The sequence below is a fragment of the Bombina bombina genome, unplaced genomic scaffold, assembly GCF_027579735.1.
Source record: "Bombina bombina isolate aBomBom1 unplaced genomic scaffold, aBomBom1.pri scaffold_595, whole genome shotgun sequence".
Lineage (NCBI taxonomy): Eukaryota > Metazoa > Chordata > Amphibia > Anura > Bombinatoridae > Bombina > Bombina bombina.
In genome coordinates, this window is record NW_026512286.1 from 52346 (window position 1) to 76125 (window position 23780).

The 23780-nt window shown below is 34.6% G+C and overlaps 1 protein-coding gene across 1 annotated transcript; it reads left to right on the plus strand.

Moving 5' to 3' along the window:
• The first annotated feature begins 435 nt into the window (after positions 1-435).
• Positions 436-23536, plus strand: LOC128644211 (trypsin-like). The gene is made up of 6 exons (XM_053696907.1): positions 436-531; positions 6038-6227; positions 7545-7695; positions 8856-9109; positions 21580-21716; positions 23387-23536. Exons 1-6 carry the CDS (start codon positions 436-438, stop codon positions 23534-23536), a joined length of 978 nt encoding a protein of 325 aa, XP_053552882.1.
• The last annotated feature ends 244 nt before the right edge of the window (positions 23537-23780 follow it).

A 23780-nucleotide genomic window follows, 5' to 3' on the forward strand; every position in this document is an offset into this window, starting at 1 on the left:
TTTTAGAAAATGAGGCTCAACAAATGGCTATAGCCATGTGTCATTTCTGTTGAAAATGGTAGATTGATAATGAAAAACGGTTCATTAAAACCACTGGTGATTAAGGAAACACTATTTCACATGAACGTTTTGTTTATGAAATGGCCTTTTTTTTTTCTAAATTCTTTTATGATTGTACTTATTTAAAAAAAATAAGGACCCGGAGAATACTGCATTATATAGTCCCACATTGCTGCTACACAGCGATTATAAGATTTTGACCACAATCATAGCTGAACATCTTAAAATATGTTTAAATAATTTAAACCACCAAGACTAAGCAGGATTTATGTGTGGGAGGAATATAGAGAAAAATATACTCAAAGTTCTACTGAGAGTATATTATTATTGTTATAAAACACAAGATAAAAAAGGTGGAAATTAGATCTTGCCCTCATGGTGGATGCTGAGAAAGCATTTGATTCAATCGCTTGGGACTATCTTTTTACAGCAACAGAACAGTTTGGTCTAGCTGAAAATTTTAGCAATTTTGTACAACTTTTGTATAAAACCCATACTCTAATTTTATAGTAAATAACAACTTAACTCCAAATATCAGACTCTCTAAAGGCACAAGACAGAAATGCCCACTTTCACATCTACCCTCTTATATCTCTTTAGAGCCATTTGTCATTCTCCTTAGAAAAGAACTTAAAGGAAATAGAATTGGGAAACATAGTTTAGTCCTTACTTTATTTGCAGATCATCTCCTCCTATTTCTAAGTTAAACCAAAAATACTATCTCACAATTTCTGAATTTAGCAACATATTTTAACTCTTTTTTGGGTAATAAAATAAACCCTGAAAAATCAGAAATGTTATTGTTATACAAATACATAGGCAAGGATTATAATTGTCCTTTCAAGGCAGTCGAAACAATTAGATATCTGGGAATTAATATTCAAAAAAATCTCAACATTGGTGTAAAGCTAATTATCAAGGTATTTTTTTTTTCTAAATGTAAAAAAGATCTTAAAAGGTGGGCTGTCTTCCCTTTATCTATTTCTCTAGAATTTCAATAATCAAAACCATAATTTTTCCTCAGCTACTATATCTGCTACCGAATTTGCCGTTGTTATTCTTTAAAAAAGATATATTAGAATTTTACAGTGCTGAATATATTTGGCAAGGGAAAGAGGCTCGTCCATTATTAATATTATCAAAACCTGGCAGCTATATTGTAAAGAGCTTCAACTAAATTTTCAAGTTTCAATATTTTTACCAATCTGCGGTAATGCTAAATTCACCCCTGTGTATTCAAATCTCGCCTTTAAAAACTGGGGGGAGTAGGGTCTTAACTATGTTATCCAGAGTAAAGAAGAATCTTCAGAATATGTACAAACTTTTAGTACGCTTATGGTAAAATATGGGATTACTTAATCTGAATTTTATGCATATTTTCATATTAGATACTATTATGAAGAATTAAAAAATAAATTTGCCTTAAATTAGTTATTAGTCAATATTTATCTATCTATCTATATATCTATATATATATAGAGGCTGCTATAAACATTTATCCAGACGGAAATAAGTCTATTTCTACTTTCTTTTTTTTTCTTTTTTTTTTTTAAACCAACTTTATTGATTTTCCGAAATGATCAAGGTACAATGCCATTACTTTTGAGACACAGCTAAATAAATATAACAGATTTCACAGGTTGATTTATTTTTAACAAACAATAATACCTAGTATGTGGTTACATATCTGGATGTATAAACATTAAAAAAAGAAAAAAACATAATAAGAAAAAAAAAATGAATCAACTTTTTCTCCTGGTGGCCCACTCAGGACCATGTACGGGTGGTCATAAGGAAATATTTATCCTCATTCAGCCATTGTTGAGGGAGCACCTTTTCCATGCCGAAAAAGCGTTATGAATTGGATAAGGATTGCGATTGGCCAAGCTTGAATGAATTTTAACCATTTAGAGAAAAACCGTCCAAGATGTCTTTCAATAATGAGTTTATTATTTTGCCTCTCAACCATCATCTGTAATCTCATAGTCTGCGTAAACTCAGATATGGTAGGAGAATAGGGTGACTTCCATTGTATAAATATTACACTTCGCACTGCCATGATCGACATGTTAACCAAGCTTGTATTTATTTGGTTGGTCGCCTAAACACGTATAATCCATATACAGAAAAAATATATAAAATGGTTTAATCTCAGTCCTGATCTGAAGGACTTTGTTCAGCCAGTAACTTATTTTTCCCCAGATTTGCATAATTTTAGGGCATGACCATAAGCAATGTAAGGTCTGTCTTTTCTGCCTTACATTTGAAACATCTACATTTTTTATCAATTTGCGCCCATTTATTGATTCTATCTGGGGTAAAGTAGTAGTTATTTAACAGTTATAAATGTGTTTCCTTCCAGCTAACAATTGTTGTTGCGGATTCAGCCAGACTTATACTTTAGTAATGATGCGATCCTGTATATTCGTAAAATATCTCTGGAAGTTCTCCTTTAAATTGTTTATATGTTTGTAGCCCAGCTTTGTATGTAAGGCTCTATACCAATGTGAAATTGATCTTAGACCGGCATCATAAATTCTAAGGCTTGACTCTACTTCCTGTAAATTCCAGACACAGGGGCCTATTTATCAAGCTCAGTATGGAGATTGAAGCCCCGTGTTCTGGCGAGCCTTGAGGCTCGCCAGAAACACAAGTTATAAAGCAGGGGTCTAAAGACCGCTGCTCCATAACCTGTCCACCTGCTCTGAGGAGGAGGACAGTGTTCACCAGAAATCAACCCGATCATCAGACATCCCCTGCTAGCAGCTGATTGGCCGCAAATCTGCAGGGGGCGGTGTTGCACCAGCAGTTCACAAGAACTGCTGGTGCAATGCTGTATGCGGTGAGCATAATGCTGTCCGCATTCAGCGATGTCTGTCGGGCATAATCCGCTGATCGGATCATTTCGGACAGACATTTGATAAATAAGCCCCATAATCTCTTATTGGACAGATTTGTGAAAGATAGCTTCTCATATGTAAGTATGCATAAACATTTTTGGAGGCAACTAAAATTTATTGGAAAGTTCTTCATAAGTTTGTATTACATATGTTTCCTCATTTATCAATTGTGAGAAATAAATTATTCCTCAATGTTGCCATTCTCTGAAGACTGCAGTGTGTAGGCCGGGAGTAAAATCTGAATTTCCAAAAATTGGCAGAAAACGAGATTTTTGAAAGTCAACCCCTATTATAATGCAATACTTTTGCCACGTTAAAATAATGTTTGAAAATGTCAATAACCGTCTGATATTATATGGTAGTTTACTAAATGCATGGCGTAAAACAGCTTTTAAACTAAATGGTGCTGTTAGATCTGAATCTATTTCATAATAAGTGATATATTCCGATCTTGTTATCCAATCTATTCCATATTTAGCTAATGTTATCCAATTATAGTATCTTAGGTTAGGTAATGAAAATTCACCATATCTTTTGGGTATAGATAACTTTTCAACTGCTTACGAGACTTCTTTTTCCCCAAAGCAAAAAGCGCACATGTCCTATTATATCTTTTTATATCTTGTTTCGTTATGAATAAGGGAACATTTTGTAATATAAACAGCAAGCAAGGAAAGAATACCGTTTTAGTCAGCATAATTGTTACTGAGAGAGATAAGGAGAATATATTCCATCTGCTCAGTTCAAAAGGCAAGTTTGTGAAAAATTCAGCATAGTTTAAACCGTACCAATCCCACGGTTTTCTACCCAGTTTTGTACCTAGATATTTAATAAAATTCACCTCATGAAATGGATGTTTAATAAAACTTTTTGGAGTTTTTTTTATTCATAAGATTTCTGACTTTTTTGCATTTATATTATACCCAGATAATTTACTATAATGACTAATTATTTCCAGGCATTTCAGGATGCTTACACTTGAATCTTTTAAGAATAAGATGATATCATCAGCATATAGTGAGATTATTACATTTTGTCTGCCCAATTTAATGCCCTGTAATTCATCAAAAGTATCCTCCATTGGTTCCTTTCTTGTGTATACTGAAGAAAATAACTGGTTTAGTACCTCAGCCTTCTCCCTGTTACTTTTAATCATGCTACCCTCCATGTATTTTAAAGTACCTATATTGTCCTTCTTAGATTTTTTGATATTGATGTACTTAAAGAACCTTTTAGCGTTAGACCTAGAATCCTTTGTAATCATGTCTGTGTGTGTATGTGTGTGGGTATGTGTGTTTGTATGTGTGCAAATATCTGTGTGTTTGTTTTCCAAGGGAGGATGTATAGAGAGAAAAAAGATAGGGACACAACATAGAGCCTTGCTGTACTCCAACTGATAGAGGCAAGTAATCAGAGGATATGCTGTTAAAGGAAACTGTAAACTAATGGTTTGAGAGATATGGAACAAACAAGGAGAGGACTGTGTCTTGGATGCCAAGTTAATGCAGGATTTGTAAGAGGAGAGGATGGTTAACTGTGTCAAAAGCAGCAGATAGATCCAAAAGAATTATTTAAGGAGTAGTGTCCCTTTGCTTTAGCTGATAGCAGATCATTTGTTACTTTAGCATGAACAGTTTCTGTTGAGTGTTTATAGCTAAAGTCAGATTGTAATGGGTCAAGTAAGGAATTAGTTAGGAGAACTTGAGTTAGATGATTATAGTATAGGTATTCAATTAATTTGGAGGCAAAGGGAAACAAGGCGATCGGCCTATAGTTAGAAAGGTTGGAGGGGTCAAAAGAGAGCTTTTTTAGGACTGTTGTGATTGACGCATGCTTGAGTATCAGGAAATGTGGCAGTGGTGAGAAAATGGTTAAAGAGATAAGTTTGGGCAGGGTTAGAGAAGCAGAGAGAGAGAAAAGAAGTCGTGAATTAATAGAAACAAGTGGACAGGTTGTGAAATGAGAAGAAGATAGGAATATGAGGAGGTCTTACTCTGTTACAGGGGAAAGTAGCAGAACATGTTTTAGTAGAACAGGTGAGTAGTAGGGCTGGGTTTGAGGGGTGTGATGGAGAGATGTCTTTTCTAATTGTGTCCATTTTATTTTTGAAGTGATCAGCAATAATCCGAGCAGTGAGTTTGGTAGTGGGTAGAGGTGCAGGTGGACGTGGAAGGTAGTTAAAGGTTGAGAACATCCTTCTGGGGTTGGATGTGTGAGATGGCACAGGGGAGGAAAAATAGACTTGTTTGGCCAGGCTGAGGGCAGAGTTGTTTGCCATAAGTATGAATTTATAATATAGGAAGTCAGTATGGGTGCATGATTTCCTCTACTGACATTCAGCAGCCCATCAACATCTCTGAAGATAGCGGGTTCGTCTAGTGTGCCACAGTTATTGCTGAGTGCATAATGCTCAGAAAACAAAACAACTTTCTCAAGTTAGCTACCTGGAAGGGGGGTGTCAATCATCTCGATGATTGCAGTCTTATGACCGCTGCTTCTTAACTTGTTTCCGGCGAGCCGGAAACTTCGGGTGGAGACAGCAGTATCCACTGTTCGTTGAATCCGGCCCTTCTACTCTAAGGCCACAAGGTTTGTGCAAGAGAGGGATAAAATGTTGGAGAGTATAGGTTTCAGTTGAGCAGAAAAGACTGTTAGATCCAAGACATTTAAATTCAAAGTTTTATAAGGGCTTGTTTCTGCTACATGCTGCATAAAATTCACCTGCAATTCTCCTATTTTAGGTGAATAGTACACAGCATTTACTAAGCAATGTGCAGGGCTAACAGTTATTTTTGCAGTAGATACTCACTGGGTTTGGTTCTTCATACTGCATAGTTAATGGTGAGAATCTAAATGTTTCATTTCACCTGCCATTCCCCTCTTAATAGATGGACCCCAGATGAATTTAAGTTCACTACTTAATTTACGAATACTGTAGAGTTTTTATATTTTCTCGTATTTCAGAAGTGAGATTTATTGCCTCTCTTGCATCACTGTTCCCGGGTTATACTTTTACAGCTTTGTATGAACATGTGCAGTTTTCATGACTACGTGATTAAAATAACTCTTCATACAAGGCAAGAGATAAACTTTCTAATGACCTTCTGCAGGTCATGTGTATCTTATTTACCTTGTTTGCATACATTAAATATAGAAAATATGGGGAGATAGAGATTAACAAACTGTATAAAAAGCAGCTTTTTCTTCACCCAACATCCATTGTCAACATGAAGTTCCTTCTGATCTGTATGCTCCTTGGAGCAGCTGGTAAGTTCTCTATCACATAAAGTCAAGATAGCTCCTTTAATAAATATTTATACTTTTTCTTTTCTGAATTAGATATAAAACTGCTTAATATTTTATGATAATTTTTCTGCCATTTATAATTGTTAATGAATCTTTAATAAATCATAAATACATTGGTTTCTACTAGGGACTGAATAATAAATGTTTAGATTTAATCAGGAAGTATGAGTGGGTAAATGCAGTTTTTCTTTTACATTTGGCATTTGACTGGTAAAATATTTCACTTGAACTGTTGTTAACATTTAAATTCTAAATATAACATTTGAATATTGTATTTGAATGATAAATTCCTTAAACTTACACTCAAGTTTATGCTAATGTTACATTCAGTAAAATGAAGGTAAAGATTAGAAAAACTAAAATAATTTGTCAATGATTTAACATTTGCTGAGAGTGAAAATTTGCAGCCACAATGGTTTAATTTTAGCAAAACATCCAAAACTTTCACTCATGCATTAGAGGAAGCAATGAGATCATTGAGATGCCGTATGCTAAAGGAATTCATCACTAACAAGTACTGTGAGTTAATAAGTTAGTAAATATACTTTATGCCCCTGGTTTACAATATTAGAACTTCCCAATTTACTTTTATTATCTAATTTGCTTCATTCAGTTAGTATTTTTTTGTTGAAGGATCAGCAATTCCCTACTGGGAGCTAGATGAACACATAAAGTGAGTCAATGAAAAGAAGCATATATGTGCAGCCCACAATAAGTATCTAACTCCCATTACTGCACTTCTGTTCCTAAGCCCCCTAGGTATGCTTTTCAACAAATTATACTGAGAGAATAAAGCAAATTATATAATACAATTAAACTATAGTTTTGTTTAAAATTGCGTGTTCTGGACCCCATTTAACAATAAGCAGGCGGACAAGGTTCGCTTCTGAAAATCTTTCTACCCAGCTTTGTGGTATTTAATATTGTGCAAGCGGCTGCATGTGCAATGCCGCCTTCTGCTCATGCAAGGCCAATCGCGCATGAGCAGGGGCCAATCACGCATGAGCAGGGGCTGTTAATCCATTAGACTTGTCAAGGGTGATTTTAATTCACCAGCTAAGAGCTGGTGTATAGTGTGAGTGTGCACTGAAGCGCTCCTAAGCTGCACAGGCAGCTTGATAAATGGAGCCCTCTGTCTTAATCATGAAAGTTTAATTTAACTTTACTGTCCCTGTAAGTACAATTAACTAACAACAAACTTGTAAGACCCTAAACATGATATATGATACCTGTTATATGTTTAAGACATCTCACCCTGCTTATTTCTCCTTTTCTCAGCTGCATTGGATGATGATAAGATCGTAGGAGGTTACACCTGTGGTAAGAACGCTCTTCCATTCCAGGTGTCCCTGAACTCCGGTTACCATTTCTGTGGTGGGTCCCTGATTAACAGCCAGTGGGTTGTGTCTGCTGCTCACTGCTACAAAGCGTAAGTCATATGGATTGTATAAATATACATTATATGCAGGTTTATGGATCATGTAGTCTATTGTAAGCTTCCGTACTTCATTATTCATTACATTATTTGCAATAACTGCTAATATCTGGTGCATCTACCCAGATATCCTAGATCCAGCCGACTAGTTCCAGAGAACAAGAGAGGGGAAAGGAGAGGGAACAAAAGAGACAGAGAAAAAGAGAGAGTATATATATATACATACAAACAACTAGGATTTGTGAGAACTGAAATTTAAGCAGATGTTAGACTTGCCAACCTCACTAACTGCACCTCTCACAACTTGTGCAGTTAAATGGGATTGAGGAAAAAACAAACAACGAGTGGAGGTGGCGCCTACGGCTGTCTAACAGTGCATAGAAATCACTTAATTAAGCATAGAGTATTTGTCAGTACAAAAAACAGGATCAATATATTGTTGGACTAATTACCAGCTATCTGTCAAAATACAATTGTACATGACCTTTCTACATATTAGAGTGATCCAGAGAGGTCCGCTTTATTATTTCACCATTTTAGAGTTTTAATTGATTGTATTGGCATTAGTATTGAATGTGATTTTGAAGTATTTTAGTTTAACACCGGTGTTATTACATTTGGAGATTATTATACTATTTAGTCTGTTATGAGTGATTGTTTTATATAAAAAAATCTAATAAATTTGAATATATTTTTTAGTATAGCAATTTGCATGTGCTCCTTTTTTATATTTTTATATTGTTATATTTTCACATATATATTGCTCCTGTTTTTTGTACTGACAAATATTCTATGCTTAATTAAGTGATTTCTATGCACTGTTAGACAGCCGTAGGCGCCACCTCCACTCGTTGTTTGTTTTTTCCTAAGAGAGAGAGGATGACATGGAGGGGAGAGAGAGGATAGAAAATGGTTATAGCATTTGATTCTTATATTCAACATTGTCCTAAAAGACTTCACAAGAACTGCTGATGCAATGATAAATGCCGATAGCGTATGCTATCAGCATTTATCGATGTGCAGCAGACATGATACGCTACATCGTATCATGTCCGCTCGCACTTTCATAAATCGGCCGCTAAAAGTAGGTACTGTCCTTATTGAGTACAACTGATATGCATTTTTCATGATTATTTGAATTATCCCCTTTGCAGAAGCATCCAGGTCAGACTGGGAGAACACAACATTTTTGCCAGTGAAGGCACTGAGCAGTTCATCAACTCTGCCAAGGTCATCAGACATTCTGGTTACAACTCCTGGACCCTGGACAATGACATCATGCTCATCAAGCTCGCCTCTCCTGCTACTCTCAACTCCTATGTGAACTCTGTGGCTCTGCCCTCTGGGTGTGCCGCCGCTGGCACCAGCTGTCTGATCTCTGGCTGGGGAAATACTCTCAGCAGCGGATGTGAGTAAACCCATCAATAACCTATACAATATTATTACCTCTCTTAAGAATTCCATTATTATTATTATTATTAGTAGTAGTAGTAGTAGTAGTAGTAGTAGTAGTATTATGTGTTATTTATAAAGTTCCAATATTTTACATAATGCTCTACATAGATTCATGGGGTAGAGTAGAATTCCTATATTGGTAATTAATACATTAGTTGGTACATTTGTGCATGAATGGACCACAATCAGTGGTAGATTCACTTTTATACAAAGCAGAATACAGCTAAAGAGGTTCTCAAGTCTAAAGGAAAAGGAGAGAAACAGAAGATGATACCAGTGAGAAAGAAATGTCAAATGTATGGTTGGTGTAAAATTTGAAATAAAATTGATTTATTCTATTTGAAAATATCTAAATGTTAATTAATTTAATCATTACCTTAAAATGCTCATAGATTCCAACTCTTTTTTTTTACTTCACACTAATATATGATCCAGCAATTCCATGTCTCTGAACTCAGAAGTCTATTTCCACACATAATTATTTATATATGTTTTATATTTTGTTAATTTAGCATTGATTGGAAGGTTACTACCATTGTATGTAATCTGGCTGAAAATGTGGGAAGTGGGGTGACCGTAGAGCGCTGGTACAAGGAGATACCACACACTTACAAAATGAGAAGATCCTTCGTTCTTCTCGGTGTTGTTTGAGTGAAAAAGGGGGAGTGGGGTAAGTGCGCTAAAAAAAAGAAAGAAGCTAAAGGTATCAAAACAAAATTTAATTACTAATAGTATTAATATTGGAGAAATGTCTAACTATATTTTAACAGTGTGAAAAAAATAAATGTGATTTACAAAAAATAAAAATAAATTAATAGAACAAGTGTTGTTCTTTGTATTAAAATTGGGAGTGGATTTCAACTCTCTAAGTGATATCATAAAAAAGTAACTAAGGCAATGTGAAAAAATGTATCATTAATAATGTTTTAAATTTGTTACATGTGAGAAACTCCTTATATAAGGTAATTAGATACTAAATAGTAAGAATAGATTATCGATAGCAGTATATTAAGATTATGTTATTCTATGGGTCCAGAACTGAAAAATAGCAGGTTCCCAGGGACCTCTCAAATAGCCCTAATATAGTAAATGCACACAGATGTAAAGAATCTTATATATTTATTATTAGTCAAAAGTTCTACAATATAGCAATTATAAAGGGGACGTCTCCCCAAATGCACAGCCTAAAATTTCTCTAAAACCATTAAAAATCTAAAAAACTGAAATAAAACAATCTCTGTAATTGTCAAGTAAATATTCAGAAACCATATATCATATAAGCACGATAGAATTTTGTATTGTGAACTCTTGTAATGACTATTATGATAGATTCGTTATCCAGAGTGATTTTTTTATTTCACCTAAGGATTATGAGTGGATAGTACATACTCTCTATGCAAGTTCCGTAATAAATTATGTTGACACGCAGAGGTATGTTATCTATGGGTGATTACACTCTCCCTTCAGTTGTGGTTAAGACAAATTTTTAAAGCTTACTTTATCTGAATCCTTGAGGAGCTTCTGGAGCCTGTGTCCACCGGCTATCTCTCAGTCGAGTCAGCACGCCGCATGGATCTTGGCGTCTGACGTTACCGGTAAAATCGCCGGTTGTCAAAAACAAATTTTTTCAGCTAGAGTGTATATTGTATCCAGATATGATTTGGGAAATAAGTTCTTTGTCGGTCAGTAGAGATTACACCCTGCACCTAGTGCCAATGCACGTAGGGGAAAGTTAGACTCCGATATTGATGAATCAAAACGTAACAGAATAACCCGGGTTACCTCAGATATTGATTAAAAAATGATTTGGGAATCAGATGTCTTCATCTGTAGTAGGCACAGTCATTTAGATCGACGCGTTTCACTCACCAGGGAGCTTTATCAAGATGCAGGTGACTGGCAAAAGGTGTTCTTAAGTAGGCTGTAGATGATTCTGATTGGTCCTTTTTCGGATACTTTTTTATAAAGGTGGAATTACAGGTATTTTCTTCATACGGGTATCGTATTCCTTATACATGCTCAGAGATTTAAGGTGGAAGTCTTTAAACTCAGAAAAAGGCTTTGAAACTTTTTAATGCAGTTCTTTTTGGTGGTGCTTAAGTCATTTTCCTTACCGGTTTCCTGTTGTTGATTTACATTATACATTGAAGATCAAGTTTTAATTTGTATAACTAATATTGTCCCTCCTATAAGGGCATAACAGCTGTTTATGAAAATCTATTATTTAGAAAATTTACATCTGTTTTGCATAAGGTATAAATATATATTCTCAGATTGTTTTTTATGTAGGTTAAGGTTTGTTTGATAGATTGAAGTTATTTTCATACCTTCTGTTAATTATATTATAATTTGAAAAGAAAAGGTGAGAGGTCTAATTCAGAGTTCAGGCCTTTAGGGTATAGAGTATCATATTTATAGATCAGTTCGGCCTCCTTTATCAACAATTTCTTCTCTATATTCCCACCTCTCCAATATTTATGTACTTTCTTTATGGCCCAATATTTTAAGTGTTTAGTATTGCCTTTATGAACTGTTTTAAAGTGTTTGTATAAGTGGGTGTCCTCCTTACCATTTTTGATATTACAGATGTGTTCTCTTATGCGGTCCCTTACCATTCTTGTGGTTTCTCCAAAGTAAAAAAGATTACAGGAGCACTTTAAGATATAAATTATATTTTTATTAGTACATCTTATGATATCTTGGATAATGAGGGGTTTTGTGACCTTATTAATTTCAATATTCTTCATTTTGCTACTGTGACTGCAGGCCTTGCATGAATAGCAGGGAAAAAATCCCATAATGTCTTTACCTGTTAGGTCTTTTTGTTTAAAAGTAATTTTCTTTGTTTTTTTCAGTTCACTAGGGGCTAAGAGTGTCTTTAAATTGGCAACTTTTTTGAATATAAATACGGGGTTATCAGAGATTTTTTCACCTAACACATCGTCTTCTTTAAGAAGATGCCAGTGTTTTTTTATTGCTTTTTTTATAATATTCTGGTCAATACTATAATCTGTTATAAACGGAATCTTTATTTTATTGGTATTATTTACCCTAGGTCTTTCTTTATACATTAGTAGAGACTCCCTATCCGTATTTTTTGCTCTTTCTATGGCTTTCTCTGTGATATCGTTTTGGTAACCCCTAGCTTTGAATCTTTCTAATAGGATCTCAGACTGCTGTTCAAAGTCTACTATCCTGGAGCAGTTCTTCCTAATACGTAAGTATTGCCCTATTGGGATACTCTTTTTCCATACGTCCAAGTGGCAGCTGTTTGCGTGTATATAATTGCTGCAGTCAACCTTTTTAAAATGAGTTTTTGTTTCCAATTTATTTTCCACCCTCATAATCTCTAGATCTAGAAATACTATTGAGTCTTTACTGTAGTTAGATGTAAAGTTTAGACCCCAAGTGTTGTTATTCATTTCTTTAAACATAGTTTGTAGTTCTTGTTCTGTCCCCCTCCATATTATCAGAAGGTCATCGATGTACCTTTAAAGAGCACAAGGTTTGCACCATAGCTATCAAAGAACTGGGATTCCCATGCACCCATGAACAGATTGGCATAGCTAGGTGCAAACCTTGTGCCCATCGCCGTGCCCTCTACTTGGAGATAAAATTTCTCGTTGAAAGAGAAGTAATTGTATTCTAGTATATATTTAATACTTTTCAAAATAAAGGACCTATGTTGGTCTGTCATAAGTGGGTCAGAGCTGAGAAACATATCTACAGCTTTAATGCCCTTTGAGTGGTTAATCACTGTGTACAGCGATGTAACATCGCATGTTACCAGGTACATCCCTTCTTCCCAATTTATAGATTTAAGCGTATTTAATACTTGTGTGGAGTCTTTAAGGTATGAGTTTAAATTCTTTACGTGTTTTTGCAGGAAGTTGTCAACATATTTGGATAAGTTAGCAGATAGTGATTCTATTCCAGAAATGATTGGTCTCCCTGGGGGGTTGACCAAACATTTATGAATCTTTGGCAGGAAGTAGAATATGGGTATACGGGGATATTTGGGTGTCAAAAATTCAAGTTCTTTGTCATTTAGTATCCCTGATACACTGCCCTCTTTAAGAATTTTATTTAGCGTTTTATTGAATTTTTCGGTTGGATTAAAATCTAGTTTTTTATAGGTCTTAGTATCATTCAGAAGTCTATCTGCCTCTTTTATGTATTTACTAGTATCCATAAGGACAATCCCTCCGCCCTTATACGCGGTTTGATGGTTATATCACTGTTTTTTTGAAGATTTTCAATTATTCCTTTTTCTTTGACATTTAGATTATATTTCTTTTTCTTTTGAAGATTGGATTTTTGTATGTCTTTACATACCAATTTTTCAAATGTGTCAAAATAACTGCCCTTAGCCTGGACTGGGTTAAATTTTGATTTGACCTTAAAATCTGTATGCTGAATGTTGTCTAGAACCGGTCTATTGGTTATTTGTCTTTCAATGGGACATTTAAGGAAAAATCTTTTTATTGTTAGGTTCCTCACAAACTTTTTGATGTGGATATGTGTGTTAAATTTATTTAATCTTTTAGTTGGTGCAAAAGACAGACCTAAACTTAGGACTTTTTCTTCTTCTGTTTTTAGTTTAATACTACTTAAATTAAAAATCCCCTGTCTAGTCTCTATCTCCACCTTTTTGCCTCGTTTAGAAGCTCCTCCTCCTCTCTTTCCTCTAAATTTCTTTTTCTCCTGGTATTTGATTCGCTTTCGTGTCTTATCAGATCTCTTGAGTGGCCCTCCCCTAGAGGGCTTCTCTCTAAAAAAACTTGCTCATCATTTTTTTGTTGTTCCCCCTCACGGGGTCTTTGGTCTCTAAGTGTTTCAAATCGATTATGTGTCGGGACCCTCCAAGTATCATTCTGTCTTTCTGTCCATCTGTTAGTTCTTCTTGGGTATTCCCAATTATTATGTCTATTTTGATGACTTCTGTCTGGATTCTGTCTATGCATGTTGTGTCTAAATTCTGAGTAAAAGTGGTCTCTATTTTGATACCTCGGGTATCTTGGTCTATCATATTGGGCATTGTGATCGTTATTGTTGTATCTTGGTCTATCATATTGGGCATTATGATCATTATTATTATATTGGAAATTGCGATTATTACTGTAATACCTCTCATAATTTTGGTAATCATTATAAGGATGAAAATTTCTATTATTTTCAGAATTAGTGTAGTATTGTGTTTGAGGGTCTCTTATAGTTCTATTCATGTAATTGTTATCTCGTCTTATATCTTGGCGATCATGTCTCAGGGGGGTTTCATTCGTATTTTCCTCTCTATTTATTTGCATATTGTCATTTATGTCCCTTTCCATTTTTCCCCATTTTGATCTTAGAATGTCCTTATTTAAATTTGCTAATTTATCAATAATTACTTTTTGCCTTTCTTTGAATTCGTTACTACTTTTTTTGTCTTTCAGTTTATCTTTAATTTCCAGAATATTTTTCTCAATAGTAATTAGAGTTTCCTTCCTAGATCTTTTTAAAATGTCTATTAGAGTGTTTGATGCTTTCTTTAGGGTGTCAGTCCACTCAGTCTGCAGTGTATCTGAAAGTGGAAATGTGCAATTTTTATTAAGGCGAAGCCCTCTTGGGATAATGTCCTTAGTGGTGTATCTATTTAAAAAGACTAATTCCATCTTTTGTTTCAGTTCTTTGATCATATTTTGTTCTAAACTCTGCATTAGATCAGATATTTTATCAGATGTACATGTGTTAGTTATTGGAATATTGTCATCTCTCATATCCGAGAAAATTTGATCCCTGAAATCAAAAATATCTTCCATATTGGAAGTGTATACCTGCAGCTACTACTAGGTGAAGGAAAAGTTTTTGTGATCTGTGGGGTGACCGTAGAGCGCTGGTACAAGGAGATACCACACACTTACAAAATGAGAAGATCCTTTGTTCTTCTCGGTGTTGTTTGAGTGAAAAAGGGGGAGTGGGGTAAGTGCGCTAAAAAAAAAAAAGAAGCTAAAGGTATCAAAACAAAATTTAATTACTAATAGTATTAATATTGGAGAAATGTTTAACTATATTTTAACAGTGTGAAAAAAATAAAATGTGATTTACAAAAAATAAAATAAATTAATAGAACATCTGTGTGCATTTACTATATTAGGGCTATTTGAGAGGTCCCTGGGAACCTGCTATTTTTCAGTTCTGGACCCATAGAATAACATAATCTTAATATACTGCTATCGATAATCCATTCTTACTATTTAGTATCTAATTACCTTATATAAGGAGTTTCTCACATGTAACAAATTTAAAACATTATTAATGATACATTTTTTCACATTGCCTTAGTTACTTTTTTATGATATCACTTAGAGAGTTGAAATCCACTCCCAATTTTAATACAAAGAACAACACTTGTTCTATTAATCTATTTTTATTTTTTGTAAATCACATTTTATTTTTTTCACACTGTTAAATTATAGTTAAACATTTCTCCAATATTAATACTATTAGTAATTAAATTTTGTTTTGATACCTTTAGCTTCTTTTTTTTTTTTTAGCGCACTTACCCCACTCCCCCTTTTTCACTCAAACAACACCGAGAAGAACGAACGATCTTCTCATTTTGTAAGTGTGTGGTATCTCCTTGTACCAGCGCTCTACGGTCACCCCACAGATCACAAAAACTTTTCCTTCACCTAGTAGTAGCTGCAGGTATACACTTCCAATATGGAAGATATTTTTGATTTCAGGGATCAAATTTTCTCGGATATGAGAGATGACAATATTCCAATAACTAACACATGTACATCTGATAAAATATCTGATCTAATGCAGAGTTTAGAACAAAATATGATCAAAGAACTGAAACAAAAGATGGAATTAGTCTTTTTAAATAGATACACCACTAAGGACATTATCCCAAGAGGGCTTCGCCTTAATAAAAATTGCACATTTCCACTTTCAGATACACTGCAGACTGAGTGGACTGACACTCTAAAGAAAGCATCAAACACTCTAATAGACATTTTAAAAAGATCTAGGAAGGAAACTCTAATTACTATTGAGAAAAATATTCTGGAAATTAAAGATAAACTGAAAGACAAAAAAAGTAGTAACGAATTCAAAGAAAGGCAAAAAGTAATTATTGATAAATTAGCAAATTTAAATAAGGACATTCTAAGATCAAAATGGGGAAAAATGGAAAGGGACATAAATGACAATATGCAAATAAATAGAGAGGAAAATACGAATGAAACCCCCCTGAGACATGATCGCCAAGATATAAGACGAGATAACAATTACATGAATAGAACTATAAGAGACCCTCAAACACAATACTACACTAATTCTGAAAATAATAGAAATTTTCATCCTTATAATGATTACCAAAATTATGAGAGGTATTACAGTAATAATCGCAATTTCCAATATAATAATAATGATCATAATGCCCAATATGATAGACCAAGATACAACAATAACGATCACAATGCCCAATATGATAGACCAAGATACCCGAGGTATCAAAATAGAGACCACTTTTACTCAGAATTTAGACACAACATGCATAGACAGAATCCAGACAGAAGTCATCAAAATAGACATAATAATTGGGAATACCCAAGAAGAACTAACAGATGGACAGAAAGACAGAATGATACTTTGAGGGTCCCGACACATAATCGATTTGAAACACTTAGAGACCAAAGACCCCGTGAGGGGGAACAACAAAAAAATGATGAGCAAGTTTTTTTAGAGAGAAGCCCTCTAGGGGAGGGCCACTCAAGAGATCTGATAAGACACGAAAGCGAATCAAATACCAGGAGAAAAAGAAATTTAGAGGAAAGAGAGGAGGAGGAGCTTCTAAACGAGGCAAAAAGGTGGAGATAGAGACTAGACAGGGGATTTTTAATTTAAGTAGTATTAAACTAAAAACAGAAGAAGAAAAAGTCCTAAGTTTAGGTCTATCTTTTGCACCAACTAAAAGATTAAATAAATTTAACACACATATCCACATCAAAAAGTTTGTGAGGAACCTAACAATAAAAAGATTTTTCCTTAAATGTCCCATTGAAAGACAAATAACCAATAGACCGGTTCTAGACAACATTCAGCATACAGATTTTAAGGTCAAATCAAAATTTAACCCAGTCCAGGCTAAGGGCAGTTATCTTGACACATTTGAAAAATTGGTATGTAAAGACATACAAAAATCCAATCTTCAAAAGAAAAAGAAATATAATCTAAATGTCAAAGAAAAAGGAATAATTGAAAATCTTCAAAAAAACAGTGATATAACCATCAAACCCGCGGATAAGGGCGGAGGGATTGTCCTTATGGATACTAGTAAATACATAAAAGAGGCAGATAGACTTCTGAATGATACTAAGACCTATAAAAAACTAGATTTTAATCCAACCGAAAAATTCAATAAAACGCTAAATAAAATTCTTAAAGAGGGCAGTGTATCAGGGATACTAAATGACAAAGAACTTGAATTTTTGACACCCAAATATCCCCGTATACCCATATTCTACTTCCTGCCAAAGATTCATAAATGTTTGGTCAACCCCCCCGGGAGACCAATCATTTCTGGAATAGAATCACTATCTGCTAACTTATCCAAATATGTTGACAACTTCCTGCAAAAACACGTAAAGAATTTAAACTCATACCTTAAAGACTCCACACAAGTATTAAATACGCTTAAATCTATAAATTGGGAAGAAGGGATGTTCCTGGTAACATGCGATGTTACATCGCTGTACACAGTGATTAACCACTCAAAGGGCATTAAAGCTGTAGATATGTTTCTCAGCTCTGACCCACTTATGACAGACCAACATAGGTCCTTTATTTTGAAAAGTATTAAATATATACTAGAATACAATTACTTCTCTTTCAACGAGAAATTTTATCTCCAAGTAGAGGGCATGGCGATGGGCACAAGGTTTGCACCTAGCTATGCCAATCTGTTCATGGGTGCATGGGAATCCCAGTTCTTTGATAGCTATGGTGCAAACCTTGTGCTCTATAAAAGGTACATCGATGACCTTCTGATAATATGGAGGGGGACAGAACAAGAACTACAAACTATGTTTAAAGAAATGAATAACAACACTTGGGGTCTAAACTTTACATCTAACTACAGTAAAGACTCAATAGTATTTCTAGATCTAGAGATTATGAGGGTGGAAAATAAATTGGAAACAAAAACTCATTTTAAAAAGGTTGACTGCAGCAATTATATACACGCAAACAGCTGCCACTTGGACGTATGGAAAAAGAGTATCCCAATAGGGCAATACTTACGTATTAGGAAGAACTGCTCCAGGATAGTAGACTTTGAACAGCAGTCTGAGATCCTATTAGAAAGATTCAAAGCTAGGGGTTACCAAAACGATATCACAGAGAAAGCCATAGAAATAGCAAAAAATACGGATAGGGAGTCTCTACTAATGTATAAAGAAAGACCTAGGGTAAATAATACCGATAAAATAAAGATTCCATTTATAACAGATTATAGTATTGACCAGAATATTATAAAAAAAGCAATAAAAAAACACTGGCATCTTCTTAAAGAAGACGATGTGTTAGGTGAAAAAATCTCTGATAACCCCGTATTTATATTCAAAAAAGTTGCCAATTTAAAGACACTCTTAGCCCCTAGTGAACTGAAAAAAACAAAGAAAATTACTTTTAAACAAAAAGACCTAACAGGTAAAGACATTATGGGATTTTTTCCCTGCTATTCATGCAAGGCCTGCAGTCACAGTAGCAAAATGAAGAATATTGAAATTAATAAGGTCACAAAACCCCTCATTATCCAAGATATCATAAGATGTACTAATAAAAATATAATTTATATCTTAAAGTGCTCCTGTAATCTTTTTTACTTTGGAGAAACCACAAGAATGGTAAGGGACCGCATAAGAGAACACATCTGTAATATCAAAAATGGTAAGGAGGACACCCACTTATACAAACACTTTAAAACAGTTCATAAAGGCAATACTAAACACTTAAAATATTGGGCCATAAAGAAAGTACATAAACATTGGAGAGGTGGGAATATAGAGAAGAAATTGTTGATAAAGGAGGCCGAACTGATCTATAAATATGATACTCTATACCCTAAAGGCCTGAACTCTGAATTAGACCTCTCACCTTTTCTTTTCGAATTATAATAGAATTAACAGAAGGTATGAAAATAACTTCAATCTATCAAACAAACCTTAACCTACATAAAAAACAATCTGAGAATATATATTTATACCTTATGCAAAACAGATGTAAATTTTCTAAATAATAGATTTTCATAAACAGCTGTTATGCCCTTATAGGAGGGACAATATTAGTTATACAAATTAAAACTTGATCTTCAATGTATAATGTAAATCAACAACAGGAAACCGGTAAGGAAAATGACTTAAGCACCACCAAAAAGAACTGCATTAAAAAGTTTCAAAGCCTTTTTCTGAGTTTAAAGACTTCCACCTTAAATCTCTGAGCATGTATAAGGAATACGATACGCGTATGAAGAAAATACCTGTAATTCCACCTTTATAAAAAAGTATCAGAAAAAGGACCAATCAGAATCATCTACAGCCTACTTAAGAACACCTTTTGCCAGTCACCTGCATCTTGATAAAGCTCCCTGGTGAGTGAAACGCGTCGATCTAAGTGACTGTGCCTACTACAGATGATGACATCTGATTCCCAAATCAATTTTTAATCAATATCTGAGGTAACCCGGGTTATTCTGTTACGTTTTGATTCATCAATATCGGAGTCTAACTTTCCCCTACGTGCATTGGCACTAGGTGCAGGGTGTAATCTCTACTGACCGACAAAGAACTTATTTCCCAAATCATATCTGGATACAATATACACTCTAGCTGAAAAAATTTGTTTTTGACAACCGGCGATTTTACCGGTGACGTCAGACGCCAAGATCCATGCGGCGTGCTGACTCGACTGAGAGATAGCCGGTGGACACAGGCTCCAGAAGCTCCTCAAGGATTCAGATAAAGTAAGCTTTAAAAATTTGTCTTAACCACAACTGAAGGGAGTGTGTAATCACCCCTAGATAACATACCTCTGCGTGTCAACATAATTTATTACGGAACTTGCATAGAGAGTATGTACTATCCACTCATAATCCTTAGGTGAAATAAAAAAATCACTCTGGATAACGAATCTATCATAATAGTCATTACAAGAGTTCACAATACAAAATTCTATCGTGCATATATGATATATGGTTTCTGAATATTTACTTGACAATTACAGAGATTGTTTTATTTCAGTTTTTTAGATTTTTAATGGTTTTAGAGAAATTTTAGGCTGTGCATTTGGGGAGACGTCCCCTTTATAATTGCTATATTGTAGAACTTTTGACTAATAATAAATATATAAGATTCTTTACATCTGTGTGCATTTACTATATTAGGGCTATTTGAGAGGTCCCTGAGAACCTGCTATTTTTCAGTTCTGGACCCATAGAATAACATAATCTTAATATACTGCTATCGATAATCTATTCTTACTATTTAGTATCTAATTACCTTATATAACGAGTTTCTCACATGTAACAAATTTAAAACATTATTAATGATACATTTTTTCACATTGCCTTAGTTACTTTTTTATGATATCACTTAGAGAGTTGAAATCCACTCCCAATTTTAATACAAAGAACAACACTTGTTCTATTAATTTATTTTTATTTTTTGTAAATCACATTTTATTTTTTTCACACTGTTAAAATATAGTTAAACATTTCTCCAATATTAATACTATTAGTAATTAAATTTTGTTTTGATACCTTTAGCTTCTTTTTTTTTTTTTTTTAGCGCACTTACCCCACTCCCCCTTTTTCACTGAAAATGTGGGAAGAAGGTTCTAGGGAGGGAAATATTTTATAGCTGAAATGGCACTTGTAAGGAGGTTATATACTAGGACCCTGGAAACGGAGCTCCTCCAGGTGTGCACATAAGTTTATCTGTTACAAGTTATTTGGGACATCTCCCAAAGGTATGTGCTGGTCCTGTTATTTTCCTACTTGTAACGAGGTTGGTACAAGAGATAAAACCTCATATGGGTGGGTTTCAGGTACAGTGTAATACAGCCGTTAGTATTATTTTAGATGGATCAGGATTCAGAGATCTTATGGTGACGTCTTATTCATATGAGCCTACAACTGCCAACCCTCTATACAATCTGAGGTAGGGTAGATGAGCAGAGGACAGGATTGCATAACACAGTCTTTAACTACCATCAAATGATGCTCCATAGCTGTATTTTAACTTGACAGAAAATGTCCCTGCATGGGTATTTGTCTGCCCACACCTTCTTAAATGGGGACCGTTGTGTTTAATTAGAGGTATTTCTACATCAGATTTTTTTTTGAATATGCTTAATTATTCTCTACATTGTTTACAGCCAACTCCCCAGATCTCCTGCAGTGCGTGGACGCTCCCGTTCTGACTAGTACCCAGTGTAGCAATGCCTACCCCGGTGAGATCACCAACAACATGATCTGTGTTGGATATCTGGAAGGAGGCAAGGATTCCTGCCAGGTAACTCCTCCTACCACTGCATAAACTTGACTTTTATCGTTTTTCTATGAATAGGCGAGTTATGTTGGTTTTACAACAAATTTATTCTATTGTATAAACACTTTTTTTGTACTATACATACAGATTACAAGATTGTTACGGTTACCCTTAGTCTTACTGAGAGATGGACCGCTTAGTAGCCTGGATTCCTATTGCTGAAGAGGGGAGAAACTGCTCTCCATAGTATTCTATATGAGTCTCGCAAATGTAGAATAATCCCCCTTAGCTGTAGTACAGCTAGGATACCCTTCTGCCCACAAAACGAGTCAACGCTGCGATTGAGGGACAACCAAGAACTCAGGACTGGGATGCCCAGCCTGCTTTTTATTTAGGTTACATGCACACAGGGCACTCCCAGGGGGGGAAGCATAAAATCCCCCATCACACATTTAGACAAAGCCCTTGGACAGGCCACCGCAGATAACAAGTACACACAAGAAAACAATTGAGTCCTACTTATCACCTAGCAGTGAATGCTTATCACAAACTTAATTACAGTACACAATATGCTAGGAAACCTGCCTCAGAAAATAGTTTTCTCAAAACTGAACAGAGTTAACCCTTTATGAAATGATACTTGTTACAGTTTTCTTGGAGCCCTTCTTAGGCGCTGGCTTGGCTGGTTCAGGCATTGCTGCTGGGAAATAAGTTTCTTCACAACAAAATAACTAATGCTTTTGTAACAAAGATCAATCAATAGCACTTTTAGTTTTGGTCTCATTTTAAAAGTTTTAAGTATTTTTTTTTTATTGTTCAAGCGTGCCAACATCTGGATGTCGGATAGCAGGGTGCACTAAATCCTTCACATAATAGACTTTTATGAGGGCACTCTGAAAAGCTTGTGTCAGCTAAAATAGTCGAGATTTTAACTTAGTTACAAATACACATTTAAGCGTTTCACATTCCAGCACCTTATGATATACCATTGGTGTTAAAAATTGCTGATAAAACTTTTTGTTAAAAAACAAACCTTTATTTTACATTCAATATGCATAAGTATAACTGAAATACATTATTTAATATATTGTTATCTTTTAAAATGCAAATTTATAAGAAAAAATGTTACATTAGGTCTACAAAAGTGCTACATTTTCAGCACTATTTACTTTTGAGCTTGAGTGCAACACTTCTAATAGCGCTCGCTGTACTCTATTAAATGTATAGCGCTTACAAAAAATGTGAGCAACGTAAATATTCTTTTATAACCTTTTTTTTACCATCTATTTGTAATACTAGATTTACGCTATTTTTAGTTCCTGTCAAAGCACAAGATAGCGCACCTGGCTTTATCGCTTGAGCTCAGCTTGTAGACTAGTCCTCATTATTTGTCCTGTATTCTGACATGAACTATAGAACTACATTTTGTAATAATTATTACGTGCAATTCTATATCCTTAATGTTGACAGAAGACAATTCTTAATTTAGTGGCTGCTTTGTAAAATGTCTTAAAATATCTAGAAACACAGAAATATGTATTTTTATGTTTTGAAAAATAAAATGAAATAATTTTAAGTAGGAATTGTCCCCAAGAATTTTGTACTTTAACTTTTGTTTCAAGTCATGTCAACAGTCATATTGTCTCTGATAGACGCTTGTGCACATAGTATATCATTCTTTCCTGTTCCTGCAGGGTGACTCCGGTGGACCTGTGGTGTGTAACGGACAGCTGCAGGGTATTGTCTCATGGGGCTATGGCTGTGCTCTCAAGAACTATCCTGGTGTCTACACCAAGGTCTGCAACTACGTCTCCTGGATCCAGAACACCATCGCTGCCAACTAAATCATAATTTATATTTCTTCTCTCCTTACTCTACATCTTAAGTTGGTGATTTACTCTAAACACAAATGTAATAAATTCTTATACAAAAAAATAGTTGTGTCTGACATTTTCATAAGGTTTTTAATTTAGTTATTATTATTATAGGTTAGAATATTGCTGTGTGCTACAAGTTCAATTTGTGTCATCAGATGTTCTCTCTCTTTTTTTTCTTACTTTGTGACCAAAAATCAGAGCATTAAATATT

Coding starts and splice junctions, on each gene's coding strand:
- LOC128644211 (XM_053696907.1), top strand. CDS start 436: ATGGTGGATGCTGAGAAAGCATTTGATTCAATCGCTTGGGACTATCTT. Junction 7,696..8,855: donor GCTGCTCACTGCTACAAAGC/GTAAGTCATATG, acceptor TCCCCTTTGCAG/AAGCATCCAGGTCAGACTGG. Junction 21,717..23,386: donor GAGGCAAGGATTCCTGCCAG/GTAACTCCTCCT, acceptor CTGTTCCTGCAG/GGTGACTCCGGTGGACCTGT.